The 18,365-nt window shown below is 37.3% G+C and overlaps 1 protein-coding gene across 3 annotated transcripts; it reads left to right on the forward strand.

Moving 5' to 3' along the window:
• Positions 1-3,416: 3,416 nt before the first annotated feature.
• On the forward strand, positions 3,417-18,365 carry anxa6 (annexin A6). 3 transcript variants are annotated; one of them, XM_041990660.1, is made up of 25 exons: positions 3,417-3,498; positions 4,930-4,985; positions 7,796-7,880; positions 8,018-8,112; positions 8,196-8,309; positions 8,411-8,501; positions 8,587-8,666; positions 8,796-8,852; positions 9,816-9,909; positions 10,197-10,292; positions 10,388-10,446; positions 10,606-10,728; positions 10,836-10,894; positions 11,186-11,264; positions 11,933-12,014; positions 12,109-12,203; positions 12,327-12,440; positions 14,726-14,816; positions 14,911-14,990; positions 15,249-15,302; positions 15,409-15,502; positions 15,636-15,731; positions 15,851-15,909; positions 16,071-16,208; positions 17,910-18,365. In XM_041990660.1, the coding sequence occupies exons 2-25, from the start codon at positions 4,983-4,985 to the stop codon at positions 17,967-17,969; spliced, it is 1,998 nt and encodes a 665-aa protein (XP_041846594.1). In that variant the 5' UTR covers positions 3,417-3,498; positions 4,930-4,982; the 3' UTR covers positions 17,970-18,365. The 3 variants fall into 3 exon arrangements, with proteins under 3 accessions (XP_041846594.1, XP_041846595.1, XP_041846593.1); XM_041990661.1 differs by lacking the exon at positions 3,417-3,498 and adding an exon at positions 3,656-3,905 and having other exon boundaries at positions 16,071-16,193; XM_041990659.1 differs by lacking the exon at positions 3,417-3,498 and adding an exon at positions 3,660-3,905.

An 18,365-nucleotide genomic window follows, 5' to 3' on the forward strand; every position in this document is an offset into this window, starting at 1 on the left:
TAACTCTACACAGTAAGTAGACTCTAATCATAATTGATTAAACAGATTGTCACAGGGCTAGTTTCTGTGAGATCATTTAAAACCAAAGCTTGCACTCAAAACAATTAAAGTAACTCTGAGAATATTTCAAAGGCTTTTCTTGATAAAACAAGGGATCTTGAAAATGTTTCTGAATATGACAAAAAAAATGCTGTGGTAGTTTGTGGCAGATTAGATTATGTGTTTTTCATACATCTTCAATTGCAAGTCCTTGAAATGCGTCAAAATGATCGGTGTGCAATGCATTTTGAGGGCAGAAGAGATCATTATACAATGACTCCTCACCACCTTTGCTATCCCTCCTTCACCAATATTACTCAAAGAGTGATGGGAAAGCAAAAGATGATAATCTAAAACACAAAACCCACTTTGAGAAAAAAAATTCTATAATTTCATTAATTTTAACTTTAACAGACAAAAAAGAACAAAACAGACAACCGTATCTGTCTTCGCTAACCAACTTTATTCTGTTTAGAAAATACAAACAAAAGTGACACCTTGTGAAACCTAACACCAGGCACCCATGCTCTTGATAGCTGTCCAGAATCACGTCTGCCGTTATCGTGCAATAACCATTTACCGCCATGATAACAGATAAATTATTCATTATAAATAATTTTGCTGCACCTTTATGTCATAACAACCTAGATTTTTATTTCTGAGAATTCTTTTGCCATGCCAAAGGTGTATCCATTGTCTTTCTGTTCTTCTGAAAATAGCTTGTGTCCAAAGAACTCTGTGTATTATTGATGAATGGCTTCTTGCTTGTTTAATACAGTTTCAGGTTACATTTTCTTAATGCAACATTGAACTGTGCTGAGAAAAAAATTGTTTTGCAAGTACCCCAGACCCCATGTGGCTGAAATGGCCATAGTGACTTGGTGGTTCTACATGCAGTGCTACCTGAGGGTTTAAAGCCAAAGATCCAACAATGGTCTCTAGCCTTGGTTTCTACAATTTGACATTTCCCAAAATGTAGTAAATCTTCTTACAGTATTATGAACAGTAGATTTAGAAAGGCTGAGATTCTTTGCATTCTTATGTATAAAAATACAGTTTCTTTTATACCCAATTTTGGCACCCTCACCTCACAATTTATCTGTTTATTGTGGAGTCTTCTAGAAAACTGTTACTGTATGTTCTACAAACCTTTCTGCCTTTCTGTTATGAGGGTGTTGTTTGCATGAAATTCTGTACTTTTCATAGTTTTAAAAAAATGAATATGGTGTTCATTGAGGACACTTCATTAAGCACCATTTCTTATTTTACTTATTCCCATTTAAAAAAGGCTCAAATTAATTCATTTCTTTTCAGAAAATAGCTTAATCTGTTTGATAAACTCAATTAATGTTTTTTAAAAATCTTTTTAGAGAGTTGTACCACACAAACAACTCAGATGTACAAATTGTTAAGTAACGCTATTTCTTCTCTAGTCATTTTTTTCAGATCAGTCTTTATCATGAAGTAATGATGTAATACTTATAAAATTAGTCAGTAAGGGTAAAAAAAAAAGTGCTATGTCTGGATTCATTTCTAAAAACCTAAGGCCGAAACAAACTTGCTTTTAATTGCACATACACATGTTTATCACGGCTGTGTACAATTACTATGTTCACCTTGGAGTTGAAGCAGTGTCTAAACACAAATCACTTTAAAATGAGATACAAAGACATTATTTTCCAGCTATATATATATAGCGATTAGGGAGGTGTTGGGTAGCACTAAGTGATATGAGGATATTCTTTTGTGTTTATTTCTGGTTACTTTTGCTGTTATGTTTGTGCTCTTGTCCACATACTATATGGGAAGGGGTATGTTACATTAGGTGTATTTTTGGGGGGTTATATGTATGTATGGGCGTGTGTGTGTATATACGAACATATATATATATATATATATATATATATATATATATATATATATATATATATATATATATATATCTATATATCTATATAGATATATATATATATTACATTTGTTCAATTCAAAGCCAGAAACAAGTCTTATTTACCAGTAAGTATCACCATCACAACCATCTGTTTTTTTTTTTTGTTTGTTTGTTCTTTTTTCATTTCTTTAAAATCTCAAAATTAACCTAATCTCCTCTATTTTCACCATGTTCATTGTTTTGTTTACATCTACAAATTAAGCAATCCCATTCAGTTCTCTGATTCTCTGATGCGCCCCCTAGTGGGTATGTAAAGAATTATGCATACAACAGAAGTGGTTGACTATGCAAGCACGAAATTAGAAAGCAAGTACATTGTCAACCTTATAAGCAGTATAAATGGCTACTTCTAAATCCTGTCTTAAAAGGCCACATCTTTAGACTGGCCTGTGGCACATGACTTCACCCTCTCTTGTTTACAAAATGTTGTTTTTTTTTTGTTTTGTTTTTGTTTTTGCACATCCCTAATTAATAACTAATTTCTTGTTTTATTTCTGAGCTGTCTTTTATGATAGGGGACCCCCCCACCCACACACACACACACACACACACAACAGAATGATAACTTTACATGTGAATCAGTCTTTATTCTATGACTAAGACAGGACAGGGGCAAAGTACAAATCTGACATGTGAAGTGTCTAAAGGACAAAGAATCTCTTTCTCAGCATGTTCTTTAAATCCTTTTACTAGCTGCTCGGACAGATTAGTCATGGGTCAACATGTAAGGACCACTTACATGTTGGCCTATCTCCAGTATGCTGCTGAACCATTAGGCCTACTGTTTATTGATAGCGAAACACTTGATTCTTTAAATCAATATGGTCCTTATCTACATTTGCATACATCTCTGTCTGTCTCTGCTTTAACTGCCTAATCAATGAAGATAAGACCTTTAAGAATTGCAGGTCAAGACAAACTTTTCTCTACTTCAGAGATTATGTGTATAATTTGGTATGATTGTGCATACTGTGCTTTTTGTAAAGTTTCTTTTAGCCGCGATCAGTCATGATTAGTTGTGCTGAGTCATGCTTGTGTTATGTTGGGCACCGACCAGTAATACTTCGCACTTAGAATGAACCTCTTGTAGCTAGTCATCTTTGCTGTCACCACTCTCCATAAAATGTTGAAATATCAACATGAGCAAGCACAATTGTAGAAAACTCTGTATTACAGCATCAGCATAGCAATTTTTGCATTAATGGGCTAAAAGTAAATCCCAAGAAAAAAGAAAGTTATAAAGTTCATAAAACTGTCCGTGCTCTTCTGATACATTTTGGACACATTTGTATGCCGACATTGTTTCTCAGTTTCTCTGCCTCCCCCAACCTCCCCATCCCCCTCTTTCAGTTATGCTGGCGTGTCCCAATTACTGGAATGAACTCCTTACAAGACAGAAATAGAGCAGAAGAGCTCTCACATCACTGCCAGCAAGCAGCTGCTCTCTGTTCAAATCAAATGAGGCTCCCACTCTACAACTCACAAGATCTTCAACTCAAAGTTTCCAGGTGAAAAGTGCGCTCAGTTTTGGGTGTTTCAGATGCGTCACGTCGATTAAGCGCCTACATATTTAGTTAGCTTATTTTCATAATAAGAAATGTTAAAATGTAGACGGTAGATGCTGCGCTCTTCAGATGAGGACGTGTGGTAAACTAAATAAATGCGCACCGTTCTCTAATGCATATGACATTTGTTAACATTTCTTTTAGTTATGTCCTGCTACACAGGTTTCACTTCGTTCTCTCTCACACAAGCACATTTATTTGGAAAGTTGCGTGACAGTGCGCCGCAGTCGCTGCGTCATCGGACACGTAACGAGGCGGCCTGAATCTGACCGAGGGGGGACAGACAGACTATTTAATAGGAGACAGCAGGACCACCATCACCTAGCACCGACACTTTCTGTACCGACAAGGTAAGCCGCTGTCTGTTGTCAGATAGATTCCTCTGTCCGATCTCAGCCGGTTTAACACGAGGTCCTAAAAGAGAGCGCACTGCGTCAGAAATTCACGGGGGGAAGTTTGGTGAAACGTCATCTGTCAACGCGCCTGGGACTTGCTGCTGCGTAGAGACATCGAGCTGGAAAACGCCTAGAGTTTGATTAAAGAGAATAAGTTGATAGGCTACATGTGAAAAAAAGAGAAGGGCATAGGCTTAATTTAGAATTTTCTCATACATTGATGTTGATTTAAGAAAAAGACTATTAAAAACGGAGCAGTTTAATTTAAACACTCTGCAGTGTGGGGTACAGAAACGGGTGTGGCACTTTATATATATGTGTCTCCCCCCCCGAACTCCCCCTCGCCCCAGAATCTTGATTATGACATTATGTTAAACTGCATGCTATTTTAAGATATCTACACTGCTGCCTTTTAGCTACACCTAAAACTAGGGAGATTTTCATTACATTTTCTCTATATTTGCAGCTAAAGATATTTGGAATGTATAAACAAGCATTTGTCTTTTAATTTTTACTTGTAATCCATTTCTTGTATTTCTATATTTAGAAGTGAAGTCAGGAAAAGTTAGTAAAGGTAGCAACTAGACCCCCTCCATATGTTTAACTTGGGTGAATGAGTGCCTTTTGGTATGAACATGTGGAAAATGTGACCAGTTACTTTCCCTGCAGGCTAATTTAATGTATGTTCCATCTACCATTAAGTCATTTTAGTGAATGTAAGTGTGGGCTGTGTACAAAATGGTCTCCCTGTTCCTTTTTTGGTCATAGGTTGCTTTGCTACTTTATAAGATTAACTGGCTAACAGGCATCTCTCTAAACAAACCACCTCACTGCATTTACCTTGGAAAGAATAGATCATAATGGTGCTTCTTTGCAACTTGATTTGCCTTTGAACATTTGAAAGGGAATGTCAGCTTCAAATAGTCAGGAATATTTCGCATTGCTGCCGCTGTTTCAGCATTTCTCTTTCTCTCTTTAGGCCTGAAACTATTGATTTCTGGGCAGTGCTGACACAGAAGACCAAATATAAATATGGTAAGTGGACAAATCCTCTTTCTCAACCTGAAGAACAGATCTGGTCTCTATCTATGTAACTTAGGTGAGGTTGTTGTGCTGCTGAATGAAGTGAAGCTAGATGAGGTCAACTGCTGTCGCTTGGCATCATGTCAGCTCTCCACATTATAAAGCCAGCAGTGTAGGGTGTCACTGCTTCCTGTCACTGCAATTCTGATATAAACCTTTGATATCATCTTTCCAAAGTCATTGACTTTAGAATTATTTAAGTTTGTGGCAGGCATTAAACTTTATAGTCTGTACCTTGAAACATAAACTCTTAAATACACTCTGCAAAGCCGAGGCTATGGCAACTAACAAAACAAGCTTCACTGAAATAGAAAGAAAAGAGAAGAAGTTTAGTTCATAATTATAAGTCCACATTAAAACTCCACATAAGAAGCTTGTTGCTAAGGGCCATTTGTGGCCCTGTTGCTATGTGGGTGAAGCTCTTCAGCTGTTGTGCAGAGTGATGGCTAGTGGACATGTTCTGTGTCCCCTTAGCAGATAAGAGAGCATGTTCTGACTGAAAGCTGTAATGCAGCATTAATCTGTATGACTGTGGCTGTAATGCAGTTTTAATGCTGTAAGTGGCAGCAGAGCAGGTCATGTACAGACTTTGTGCTCTCTGACATTTTTCATTGTATTTCAGCTATTGCATGTCAGACTCTTGTAAAGACAGGTGGTCTGTGTGCAACCTGACTCCTGCTACATGTATACATACCCTTTCCTAACTATGCATATGAGTGGGACACACACACACAAGTGGAAGTGCTCAGCTGCTATAACATCAAACTTGGCTGCCCCTTCTATTCTGTTGACTGACCACTACAACTTCAACACATTACATGAATTCTTCCATGCAAGGAAGAGTGGGCTAAGCCAAACAGAACGTTGGAAATATAGTGGAAACTGATCATTATGCTTAGAATGTTTTACATCTGTTCACTTTATTGCCTTCATAAATGATTGCATATTTTAAAGGAACAGATTGAAGTTAAAAGACTTCACCAACTACTAGACAGAGCCAGTCAAGAGCCGTTTTTTGACATTTGAACCTTGAAAGTTATGTAACGTGAATTTGTTGTCCTGGTTAGCATAGTGACTCAAAAAGGTAATAAGCCAAAATGTGATTGCACTGACCTAAATCTTAAATAATTTAATTATAGTGAAGGAATATGCTATAATTAGTGGAGTCAGGTGTATTAGTGCTGTCAGATATATTTTGTTTTTGTTGTTAAGCAGAAAATGTTACTTTAACCCTAACCTTGGCAACCAACTGGTAAAATGCATATTCTATGGACAAGCAGCTGCTATGTGATAGCGCCAGAAAAGCCAGGACTCAAACCACCAATCTCCCATTTGAGTCACAGCTGCTGTTTATCTCATCACGGCTGCTAATTTAAGGTCATCTCTTCACAATAAGGTCACAAAAATATGAAATAGGGTGGAGAAAGCTGAAAGTACGTTAGTATAACTGTGGTTGAAATGTTCTTAAAAGTGGTGTGCTATGATTCAAGAGTTGTGTTTCATGTTGGTTAATGAGGCAAAATCACAAACTGATAAAGTTGGGTTAATTCAAAGATGTAAAATAACTGTTTCTGGTTTCTGCCAATGGCTTTTTGGTTAATTTTATTTTCAGCAGCATGATTATTTCCATGTGACGTTATTTCACGAATTATCAAACATGTTGGGTTTGACATCAGCATGCAAGTTGCAACAAGCAATATGAAATCATCCTTTCTCGTGTTAATTTTGGTACATTTTATATCTCAAAAATTTTTTTTTTTTGTGACAATAAATAGTTTCTTAGCCAAATGATAAGAATCATGAGGGACATCAATAGAGGCAAGACAACTTTATTTGTATAGCACATTTCATGTACAAGACAATTCAAAGTGCTTTACATAAAGCATTAAAAGTATTATCACGGGGTGCAGAAAAAGCATTAAAACATACATTAAAAACAAACTTTAAAACAAAATAAGAGACATTATCTACTCTTCTCTCACATAATCTTTGTATAGCTCAGTAATAATGGGACGTAAACAACTTTCTCTGTCCTTGCAAGAATACTGTTTTTATGACATATTGCCTTAAATTTATAAATATGTCTCCCCTTCAGATTAGACTGTTTAATGTCGTGAGCAGTTACAGTAAACAATCCTCCAGTCAGCCATTTTGATTCCATTGCTTTTACAGGCCAAAAGTACATAATTACATTTTCGACCTCTGACACCAAAGCTGAAACCAAGTTAACTATAACATGTTTTAAAAAAATATCACAGTTTGTGATAGATTTATTAAGCTTAGAAACTCACATTTTTATTTTTTTATTATATATTTGTTTTTACTTATTCTTATTGGCACTAGCCACAACTTAGCTAGCTACTGCTATCGCTAAAATACAATGCATTTAAGTTAAGGTTAAGGCCCATCCCTCAAAAACATCTCAAACATCAAGTGTGCACAAACACATGATGTTTTCAGACATGTAGACTGACAAATAGATGGTCAGTGTAACCATGTATTGAAAAATTCCTCATCTTTCAATTGTCAAGTCGCTAAACTTTCTCCATGCCACTGTGTTGTGTTAAAAAGAAGACAGTGTGAGACTAACTGTGAATTTCCATCTCATTCTCTGTTTTTTATTTTCCTCCCTTGCCTTGCTTCTCTTGAATAGATCTCTATTTGTCTAAAATACAGTGGAGCTCTGTCCACATACAGTCAAGCTAATTCCATTTTCAAATAACATCTTTTAAGTTTAGAAACATTATTTATTCTTCTTACAGGTGTTCAGAGGCACAATATCAGATGCTCCGGACTTTGATCCCAGCACTGATGCTGAGACCCTTTACAATGCTATGAAAGGCATTGGTGAGTGCTTCACTCTTCTGTGATTCTTGGCCATGGTCTTTATGCCTGACTTTATACATAATACCTGGCATGACACTCAGACTGATTTTTGAATGACATGTCAATATTAGTTTAAAATTATTCTTTTTGTTCCTCAGGTAGCGACAAAGAGGCTATCTTGGACCTGGTGACCTCTCGAAGCAATGCACAGAGGCAGGAAATCATTGTAGCATACAAATGCAATTTTGGGAAGGTACATGTTGTAACTCAGCAGTGTTACAAGGGTACACTTCAGTACAATATTTTTTGGTAACTTGTTTTAACTCCTTTAATCAGGATCTGATTGAAGATCTGAAATATGAGCTCACAGGAAAATTTGAGCGCCTCATTGTCAGTCTGATGAGAACCCCAGCCTACCATGATGCTAAGGAAATCCATGATGCAATCAAAGTAAGATATTTTTTCCTCCTACTCAGAGTCCCATTCTACGGTCACTTGCATTAAAACTACAGTTACTTGACATTTAACCTCACCCTTTTTTTTTTTTTAAGGGATCAGGGACAAATGAGAGGTGTTTGATTGAAGTCCTGGCATCTAGAAACAATCAACAGATGAATGACTTGGTTGCAGCTTACAAAGATGGTAAGGCATGTTACAGAAAATGATATTTCTAGAAAGATAATGTGTTGCTTGTGGCAACTTTTTGCGCTGATGTTTGTGTTTCCAGCCTATGGAAGTGACATAGAGGAGGATATAATTGCTGACACTTCAGGACACTTTAAGAAGATGCTGATTGTTCTACTTCAGGTTGGTTCTTTGAGGAGTTGATGTTATCTGCAGCGAAGCATCCGGTCATTAACACAATAATCATTTTCACATGAGTGCTTTTAAATGCTGGCTGATCAGTCACGTGTTGTTCTGGTTTGATGGTTCCAGGGGACCAGAGATGAGTCAGGAGTAGTGGATGCAGACCTGGTGCAGCAGGATGCACAAGTAAGAATTTGGACAATTTATTTTCTGTGTGTACTGTGGCTTTAAGTAGGAAAATAGAAAAATGTTGGTAGGACACACATACACGTCATTGGCCCACATCTCATCCACTTCCTTTGGAGGTCAGGGCAAGCATTGCTGAACTGAATTGTAGATCTTGCTTTTCTTGCTTGTTGCTTGACGCATTAATATGAGAAAAGTTAAGCATTTAAGTGGCCTTGCAGCTGCCACTCACACAGATTAGAGCTGAAGATTTGGTCATTGTTAAATCGATTCAGATCCAGTATAAGGTAGAGTTGCAGTTTTCTTGGGATGCCGGGGATTGGAAACCTACAGAACAGTCGCTTTGTGTTCGTTTGATACAAACTGTAAATTTAACTTTTTATACCTAATTTGTAAGCAAACTCTGGCAAGAACCCATTAAATACGTTTGCAAATTGAACAGGATTAAACAAGATTAAATATAATATAAATATAATGCAAAAAATATGTTGCTTTTTTTTAAAAATATTTATATAATAGTAGACTAGACAAAATGATGTATTATGCTGTCTGACTGTACCCTTTTTGATTAATTGAAAACAATCAGATTCATTATCAATGAAAATAAGTATTATTTATAGTTAAATACAGAAAAGTGTTTATATTAATGCATGGGTAATAATTGCAGTGTCTTTCCTTAAAAGAACAACAATGTATGAGTATGTTTGTTTATGTAAAGGATAGCTGCTCAACCATTGTATATCAAGATACACCAAAGTACAATATCAAATGTCAACTTTATGGTTTCTTAAGAGGAAAAATACGATGTCTGGACCAAATTAGAAAAACTGTCTGAGACATTACAAAATTTACACAATAAAAAAAACATCCACTTTAACCTGATCCACTGGTTAAAGTTAGATGTTAAATTTAGATTCATGTTGTGTCTGCCTTTGTTAACTGTGTTTTCTTACCTCTGTGTAGGACCTGTATGAAGCTGGAGAGGCTCAGTGGGGGACCGACGAGGCCAAATTCATTATGATCCTGGGAAACCGCAGTGTGACCCACCTCCGTATGGGTGAGCTCACAGGGAGATTAGCATGACAGAGAGGCATCAAAGACATCCCCACGTCTGTTTTGTGTGTGTGTGTGTGTTTTGGCAGGGGAAAATTAAAAGCTGGATGAAGCTGCATTGATACAGACACTTACAGAATCTGTTAGGCTTTACAATGACACAATCCACAAGTAAACCATTGTAGGACAACTTGGTAGATATTAAAATATTAGTCAAACAAAAAATGTGGCCAAGACTGCAGTTTTAGAGGATGTAATTAATCTCTTTATGCCATGTTGTCCTCTGTTTAGTTTTTGATGATTATGAGAAGTTTACAGAGATGTCCATCGAGGACAGTATTAAGAACGAACTATCTGGAGATTTTGAAAGGTTGATGCTGGCTGTGGGTAAGAAAACACACCCAAAGTACCACTGTACATCAACATAGGTACTATCAAGTTATTAATTTAACACAGTTCTCACTTCTGGTGTTGTCTTACAGTCCAATGCATAAGGTGTACTCCTATGTTCTTTGCCAAGCGCCTCTACAAGTCAATGAAGGTAAACAGAAGTAATGATGCTATCTGCAGACATAAACACCTCATCAGCATGACCTCATTAGTGACAGATCACAATCCAACATTTTATATCAAATCCTTTTTTAGATTTATTTATTTTGTTGACCTATCTCTCACAGTCAGTTGTCTTCTTCTTTCCCAGGGTCTTGGCACAGCTGACAACACTTTGATCCGGATCATGATTTCTCGCTCTGAAATTGACATGTTGGACATTCGAGAGTGTTTCCGTCTCAGATACGAGAAGTCACTTTATAACATGATAAAGGTTAGAAAAAAGTTAGCTTTTTACTTATTTAAAGAGTTTTAAATAAGCTCAGTATCTGAATGCACTAACCCTAATATTACGTCTGTGTATGTGTGTGTGTAATTCAGGATGATACATCAGGAGATTACAAGAGGACTCTGCTTAACCTGTGTGGAGGGGATGATGAGTAAGTCATAATGTGGCTGCAGAGAGCAGCGACAACCAGTTGGGGGTGATAGAGTTCCACTTCTCAGTTATAGCTTCCTCTTCAGCACTTTAACGTTGTAACAGGAGAAGTTTGTTTTCTTAATCATTGTGCAGAGACTAAATTAAAACAAGTTGATGAAGTAAATATCCTAACATCACTGCAAAGTACAGCAAACTCATGTATTTGAGGAGTTCTTCCTAGAAGTGTCGCCATGCTTGAGGTTTGTGGCTTTGCTGAGTGTGCTGTGTTGTGTCAAACTGATCATTACAGCTTAGCTGGAGAGTTCTTCCCCGAAGCTGCTCAGATAGCCTACAAGATGTGGGAATTAAGTGCCATGACCAGAGTGCAGGTTTGGGTCCCGTTCGCTCCCACTCTAGATGTGTCATTGCATGTTTGGCTCGGCAGTGCCTGGAAACTCAATTACCTGCTGCCCCCTCAATGATGTGCCTCTGGCAGTGCAACAAGCTTGTGCTGATAACATTACCATGTCTGCATAGTGAAGGCTTTGTTTAGCTTTGGATCAGAATGCTGATCACTGAAATACAAATAGTTTTTGTTGTAATGCTCTCTCCAAACCTCCATTTGGAGAGCATTGTAACATGTAGGGTGAATGTCAGAAAGGTCCCAACATAACAAAAAGCTGTCTGACTAATGCTTTATAAAACTGAGCTGGTTCTCAGCCTACCAACCTTTTCATTGTTGGTGGTGTCATGATCCCAAACTTCATGAGGGCGCCCTCCCCCTCAAATGTCATTGGATTATTATCATAAAGCTCAGTGTGCTCTTTCAGTTGTAATCAGTTCAATAGTCACATAACAACAAACTATTATGTGAACATTTTAATTTTGCATGCTTTGTTTAACTCTTTGTTTTCTGCTCGAAGTTAACAAATACGGCATTTGTAGTTTTAAGGATGATTATGTGTGAACCATGTGAATGTGTGTCACTGATGACATGTTTGGGTCTGTGTAAATGCTGATTGTCATTCCTCCAATTTTATTATTTACATCACCTCAGTTAAGGCCTACAGTCGGTCCAGCACCTGATTTTGACCCTGCAGCTGATGCACAAGCTCTGAGGAAAGCCATGAAGGGATTTGGTATAAAACTCTGAAAGCTAAGGCACATTGATATGGCTTAGAAAAGCTTACAAATGCTTTTTAACAAATATTTTCCTGCATTTCTTTAACACAGGAACAGATGAAGATGCAATAATTGATATTGTTGCAAGGAGAAGCAATGCCCAGAGGCAGGAGATCAGACAGGCCTTCAAATCTCTGCTGGGAAGGGTGAGAGAATCAAATAATTGAAAATAAGTAAACCCAAACAAAGATGCAAATGGATTTATTTTAAAATCTCATAAGTTACAAAGTTCTTTGTATGACAACTTTCTGTGTCTGATCGCTTTCTAGGACCTGATGAAGGACTTGAAGTCTGAGCTGTCAAAGAACTTAGAGAGGCTGATCATTGGGCTAATGCTAACTCCAGCTGAGTTTGATGCCAAAATGATGAAAAAGGCTATGGAGGTAATGCATCTGTAGTTGTTGCTAAAGAGCTAATGGTTTAATTGGTTTATATGTGACACTGGTTCCAGGTTAGCTTGCAGTTTTATCCCTCCTGGTGTCGTCACATTCTATATACACATTATAGCTTCTGAGTCAACAATAATGCACCTTCACTGAAAATAAAAGCAATTTTATTCAATTTTAAATGCTAAATCTATTAGTTTTCCCTTTTTTACAGTGCAGAAAGACTGCATTCATTAAGTGGACACCACTCTTTTTTTTCCCAACACAACTGCAAAGATAGTAAATAATACTTTTTTATTTAAAAATTGCATTTGTATAGTCCAGGGATCACCAACTCTGGTCTTTGAGGTCCACTGTTGTACAGGTTCTACATGTTTCTCTGCTGCAACACAGCAGACTCAAATTAATATGCAGAACTTGATATCAAGCTGTTGGAGATGCATTTCATCTGAGTCAGGCTGGATAGCTCAGTTGGCAGGGCATCCGTCTCCTATGCGGCAGACCGGAGTTTGAATCCCACAGAGGATAAATATTAACACCTTCCAGTTGGGTCCTTAGGCAAACCCCTTAATGCTACTGCCTAACCACCTTCAAATGTAAGTTGCCTTGGAGAAAAGTGTCCACTAAATTACTGTAGAATAGGTGTGTTGCAGCAGGGAAACATCTAACTCCTGCAGCACACTCGAGGAGCAGAGTTGTTGATCACTCGTTTATTTTAAAAAAGTATCTCAAATAAACAGAATATAGTTTTGAATTTATTTTACTGAAGACACTTCCAACGTTGGTGCAGGAAATATGCTCTCTTCTCTGAATTTATGGAGTTTTCTTCTTCTTTGGGGTGTAAGAAACTTGAATGATGATGGGGATAAAGGGAAACTTTGATGAGAGGTGCCTCTCCCTTTTGGTGTAAGCAGCACCAATGGAAGCTCAGTCTTGTTCTTTCTAAATGTGTCTACCAGGGTGATCTTTGCCTTCAAGAACTACTGGTCGGTAGGTGTGTCAAACTTGTCATGACTGTGTAGAAGGAGAACTCAAAGGCTGATCATAATCGAACAAAAAAAAAAGTTTAGTTAACAAAATAGTTCTTTGACAGAAGCAAAGTCCAAACAAGGAACTCCTCAGAAAGGCACAAGGTTAGTTCAGACAACAGGATCTGAGGACAAAAGATTATAATTAGATTTAAGTTCAACAGAGGAATAACTCATGAACCAGCACTGGGCTCAATCCCACAAGGAGAGTTTTTGGCAAAAAGTGGCTGGAGAAACTGGGCTTTTAGCTGGAGAGTTTGATGGGGTGATAGACAGCAGCTGTGCAGTGTTCCTGTTGGATCAATAACACAGTTGTGGATGGAGAGTTAAAACCAAGCAAGCGATGCACCAAGGAAGGCAAAAACTGCAGAAAGGAAAAAGAAAAAAAAGACAGCAGAGGATGCCAAAGAGGCAGGGCGGTACTATCCCATGACAACAAGCCATTAGGTCAGCATTGTGTATAAAGGCTTCATGTTAATATTGCTAAGTAACAAGAGAAAAGCTTTGACAACAAACCAGGAGTTGCAGACAGATGAGAAGCAATATCCCCAGCAGGTCATTTTTTTTAGTTATTCAGTAATTAATTGTGGATCAAAATTGGGAAGAGGCAAACCCTGGAGCCAAAAAAATATGGCATAAATGTGAATTGTTCTTTTTTAATGAATCTCTGTAAAAAAAAAATAATAATAAAAAAAAAACACTCACACAGAAGGAGGGTGTGTACCTAACAACCATAATCTGACCTCTATACATGTTACCAAGCCTGCATCGAAGAATCGAGCAGAAGGGTAAAGCTGGTGTGTGAATGCCATCGCAATTACTCAGAAAGCATTTGATAATCAAATTGGCCTATTTTTGAACAGACACTGGTTAAGTGGAAAATACTGTTTGACTACTGTGTTTACCTAATTTACACATTTTAAAAAGGTTGTATTAAATAATAATTATAATGAATATAATCAAGGTAAGACTAATCTGTTATTTAGACATAAAAAGTCAGTTTAACTGGGACTCCACTCACTGATTCATAGGCATGAAGTGATCCACAAGTTTACGATTAACCAGTAAATGAGCAAAATGTGGATCCTGTCAAAACCTATTTTAAGCTCTAGGTCACATGTCTTTTTACCCTTAGTATTTGTTGTGTATTATTCAGCATAATTTACTATTTTTCTTGCAGATTTCATGTTATTCCCCTTTTTTTGGTTCATTTGTTTTTATTTGAACTCTTTTTTTCTTTTTTTTTATTAATAGGGTGCAGGAACGGATGAACATGCTCTCATCGAGATCCTGGTTACCAGGAGTAATGAGGCAATACAAGCCATGAATGCTGCTTATCAGCACGGTGAGTTTGGTTTGATTCAAAAGTGGGATTTAAAACCACTTTCTTATCCACTGAAACTTTCTCCATCACATTCAATATACCATTCTTTCACCAGCCTATAAGAAGACTCTGGAGGAAGCCATCCAGTCTGACACATCAGGTCACTTCTGCCGCATCCTTGTTTCTCTTGTGCAGGTAACCATCATCATTGTGAGAACTAAGACTGTGTTTGATTTCCACACCCACTCACTAGTAACAATCTGGTTTGTGTTCTCAGCAGCAGCTGACTCTTAACAGTAACAAATATCTATTCAGTTACTTCCCTGCATTTTTTTAGGATGTCATGTCTGTACTTTTTGTGGAAGAAAACATGTTTTTGATTTAACCTCTGACATTTAATAGATAATTTAATACATCTCTGAATTTACATTGAACCTTCTTTGCCGTGGTCAGGGTGCAAGAGAAGAGGGCCCTTCAGATGTGGAAAGAGCCAATGCTGATGCTCAGGTGATGCAGCGTATGGTTTAGTATTGTAAGACTTAAATGTGCTGAAACATAAAATGGAAGAATGGATTTAATTGTTTGTTCTTGTTGTTCTTCTCTGACCTTTCAGGAACTTGCTGACACATGCAATGCAGACTCTGATGACATGGAGATGAAGTTTATGAGTATACTTTGCACTAGGAGCTTCCCTCACCTCAGGAAAGGTAAAGGTTAAAAATGGGTCCATTGCAATGATCATTTCAGTGCTAATCAGTTTGAATCTCTACCTAATGTCAACAACAGATAGGGTTTAACTCAGTTTGCATTAACTGATCATTGTCTTTCTACTTGTCACAGTGTTCCAGGAGTTTGTCAGATGCACCAACAAGGATATTGAGCAGATTATCAAGAAGGAAATGTCAGGAGATGTGAAAAATGCCTTTTATGCAATAGGTATTGCTGTCTCATTGTGCTTATGCTTTGTAATACTGGCTTTGTCTCTGCTGATTCTGCTGACAGCATCTGTTCTGTGACTCCCTCTCAGTCATTTCTTGCTCTCTTTCTTGTTCCAGTTCGCAGTGTGAAGAACCAGCCTTCTTACTTTGCAGACCGTTTGTACAAAGCAATGAAGGTACTGACTCACTCTGCTTTAAATGTGTCAAGTTTGTGCAGTTATATGTCACCGTGCAGTGTGTCATCGGGCACTGCGAAGAGGTCTTTAGTGCTCTGTGGCAGTAGCAGCTCCTGCATTAAAATCAGAATAGATAAAGTGACCACTGATCTCCTCTGCAGGGTCTTGGCACAGATGATAGAGCGCTGATCCGGATCATGGTGTCCCGTAGCGAGGTTGACCTTTTCAACATTCGTAAGGAATTCAAGGAGACCCACGATGCTTCCCTCCATGAATTCATCCAGGTAGAGACCATGATCGTAAGTCAGAGTCTTTGCATACTAACACTTATACTTTGCTTGTTCTCGTTTGACCTGTTTTGTCTCTGGAGTTTTTTTGTCTCATTGTCTTAGTCTCGCTCTGTGTGAGCGTGCGTTTGCACATCCTCCTTCTGCTGTGGTGGAGTGGTGGGGTTCAATAATCTATAGCTTCCTGCGGTGGACTGTGGGTCTGTGGCTACTGCACAGCTGTTTAGGAATTTCCCTAACCTAACTTCCTCTTTATATCTGCTGCATGATTGGCTGGCAGCTGCTGAGACAGGAAGCTTCTGAAAGCAGTTCTATAATAACTTACAGATGAAATCACCATGACACCAATACAGACTAGCAAAGCAGGATGCCCTGGATTTGTTTTGGGTGAAATATTTTCAGATTAGGCAACAACAAGGATGATAATATAGTGTTTATGCTAAAGTTTGTATACAGTAAATACAATTGTGTAAAAAAATAAGAATTATAAGTAGATGCAAGAATGATGATAGTTTACATAGATAAGATTGACAAATCCTCAGGCATCACAACATTTTGATGTTATAAACCAGCAGCGATGCTAAACTTAGAGCAATCTTTCATTTTTTTTTATTTTAGATCATTTATTTGAAATATTTTGGATAATTTTAGACAATACATTTTTCATTTAATTTGTATGATTTTTCTCAAAAGCCAAATCATAACAAGAATCTAAATGTGTTTCACAAGCATATATAGTTTTAACACATTTTTCACTCTATACAAAACTGAATAAATATGGAACTATGTTAGCAATGTGCAATCAAAAAGAAACATCTAGGACATCATAATACAACCATCTGTATACATACATGACTAAAAGAAAAAGGAGAAAGTCATAATATATATCTATATTTTTCTTAAATGTTTAAAGGTTGGTAGAATATTATAGAGAAACATCTAACTGCTAAGAACCATTTGTACTTATTCTCAATCCTTAAGTAATTTTACTCTTTTTTTCATGTTAGTGCTGTTTTTTCTTTGTTTTTTTTTTTTACTTTGTTTTTTTGTTAAAGATGACATTTTATTCCTCAAGGTTCAATTTTTCAAGTTAGTTTTTTGTTTCAGTTTTTCTTAAAGTAAATGGGAGTAGAAAAACATTAAAAGCTCATGCTCATATGTGTTAAAGAAAAGATAGGAAGCTACTGCATCTTTTTGTAGTTTATTTACAACCAATGTGTGGGTGTAACTGGAGGAAGGCATAACATGAAGTAGGCTTAATTCTAAGTTTGTTGTTTTAACCACAGACAGACCATTTAAGATTTAGAGATGTTAGTAGGCAAAATTTTTGTTTACTTTGTGGGTGACTGCAGCCTCTTTGCTAATCTAACTAGCTAAATTCCTGCCCTAAGACTAAGCAAATAAATGTATATCCCAAAAAAAAGAACATATTCTTGTTTTTTTTCCATTGTCTACATGCTCATGACTATAAAATATTAATCATTATCTCCAACTGTCAGCTGATAGGAAGGGTATTTCCATGTTTAGCTCCTTTTTTCAATTTTTGTTTTGTTTGGTTCTTTTGTTCTGCAATTTTGCTATTGTGTAAGTTTTAGGTATACCCTTCTTTCCTGTTTCAGCTCAGTGCTGATCAAATGTTAGCAGATATACAGTATTTTCTGTTAATTCCAACTCCCGGTATGTGTGTGTGTGTGTTTTTCCGTTCATATTCAGGGTGATACATCAGGAGACTACCGTAAAACCCTGCTGATTCTGTGCGGAGGGGAAGATTAAACACGTTACGCTGCTGCAGCTTTGTTTGGATTTCAGTGACCACGAAATATGCCTGTTCACAGAATCATTACAGTTGTGGTTGGTTAATGTCAGTATCTGTTGCCAGTCTTCCTAACTGCTGCCACTCCTCAGCCAAACCAAGTGACCTACTGTATGATGACCCTCTCAGCCTTGTAAGCAATTTATCTGTTCTTGTGTCTACTTTGCCCTGTCTGGCAGGATGATGTCTGTTTTTTTTTTACAGTGTAAATGTAACATGAAGATGCTCACGTTAATGTAGAAATGGACTTCACATGTGCAGCATAAACAAATGGGTTCTTAAGCAGTGCCTTCAGAGTGGTTCAGTTAATACTGTGATTTGTAAGGTATCAAATAAACCTGAATTAAACACATGCA

This window comes from Melanotaenia boesemani, chromosome 7, assembly GCF_017639745.1.
Source record: "Melanotaenia boesemani isolate fMelBoe1 chromosome 7, fMelBoe1.pri, whole genome shotgun sequence".
Classification (NCBI taxonomy): domain Eukaryota; kingdom Metazoa; phylum Chordata; class Actinopteri; order Atheriniformes; family Melanotaeniidae; genus Melanotaenia; species Melanotaenia boesemani.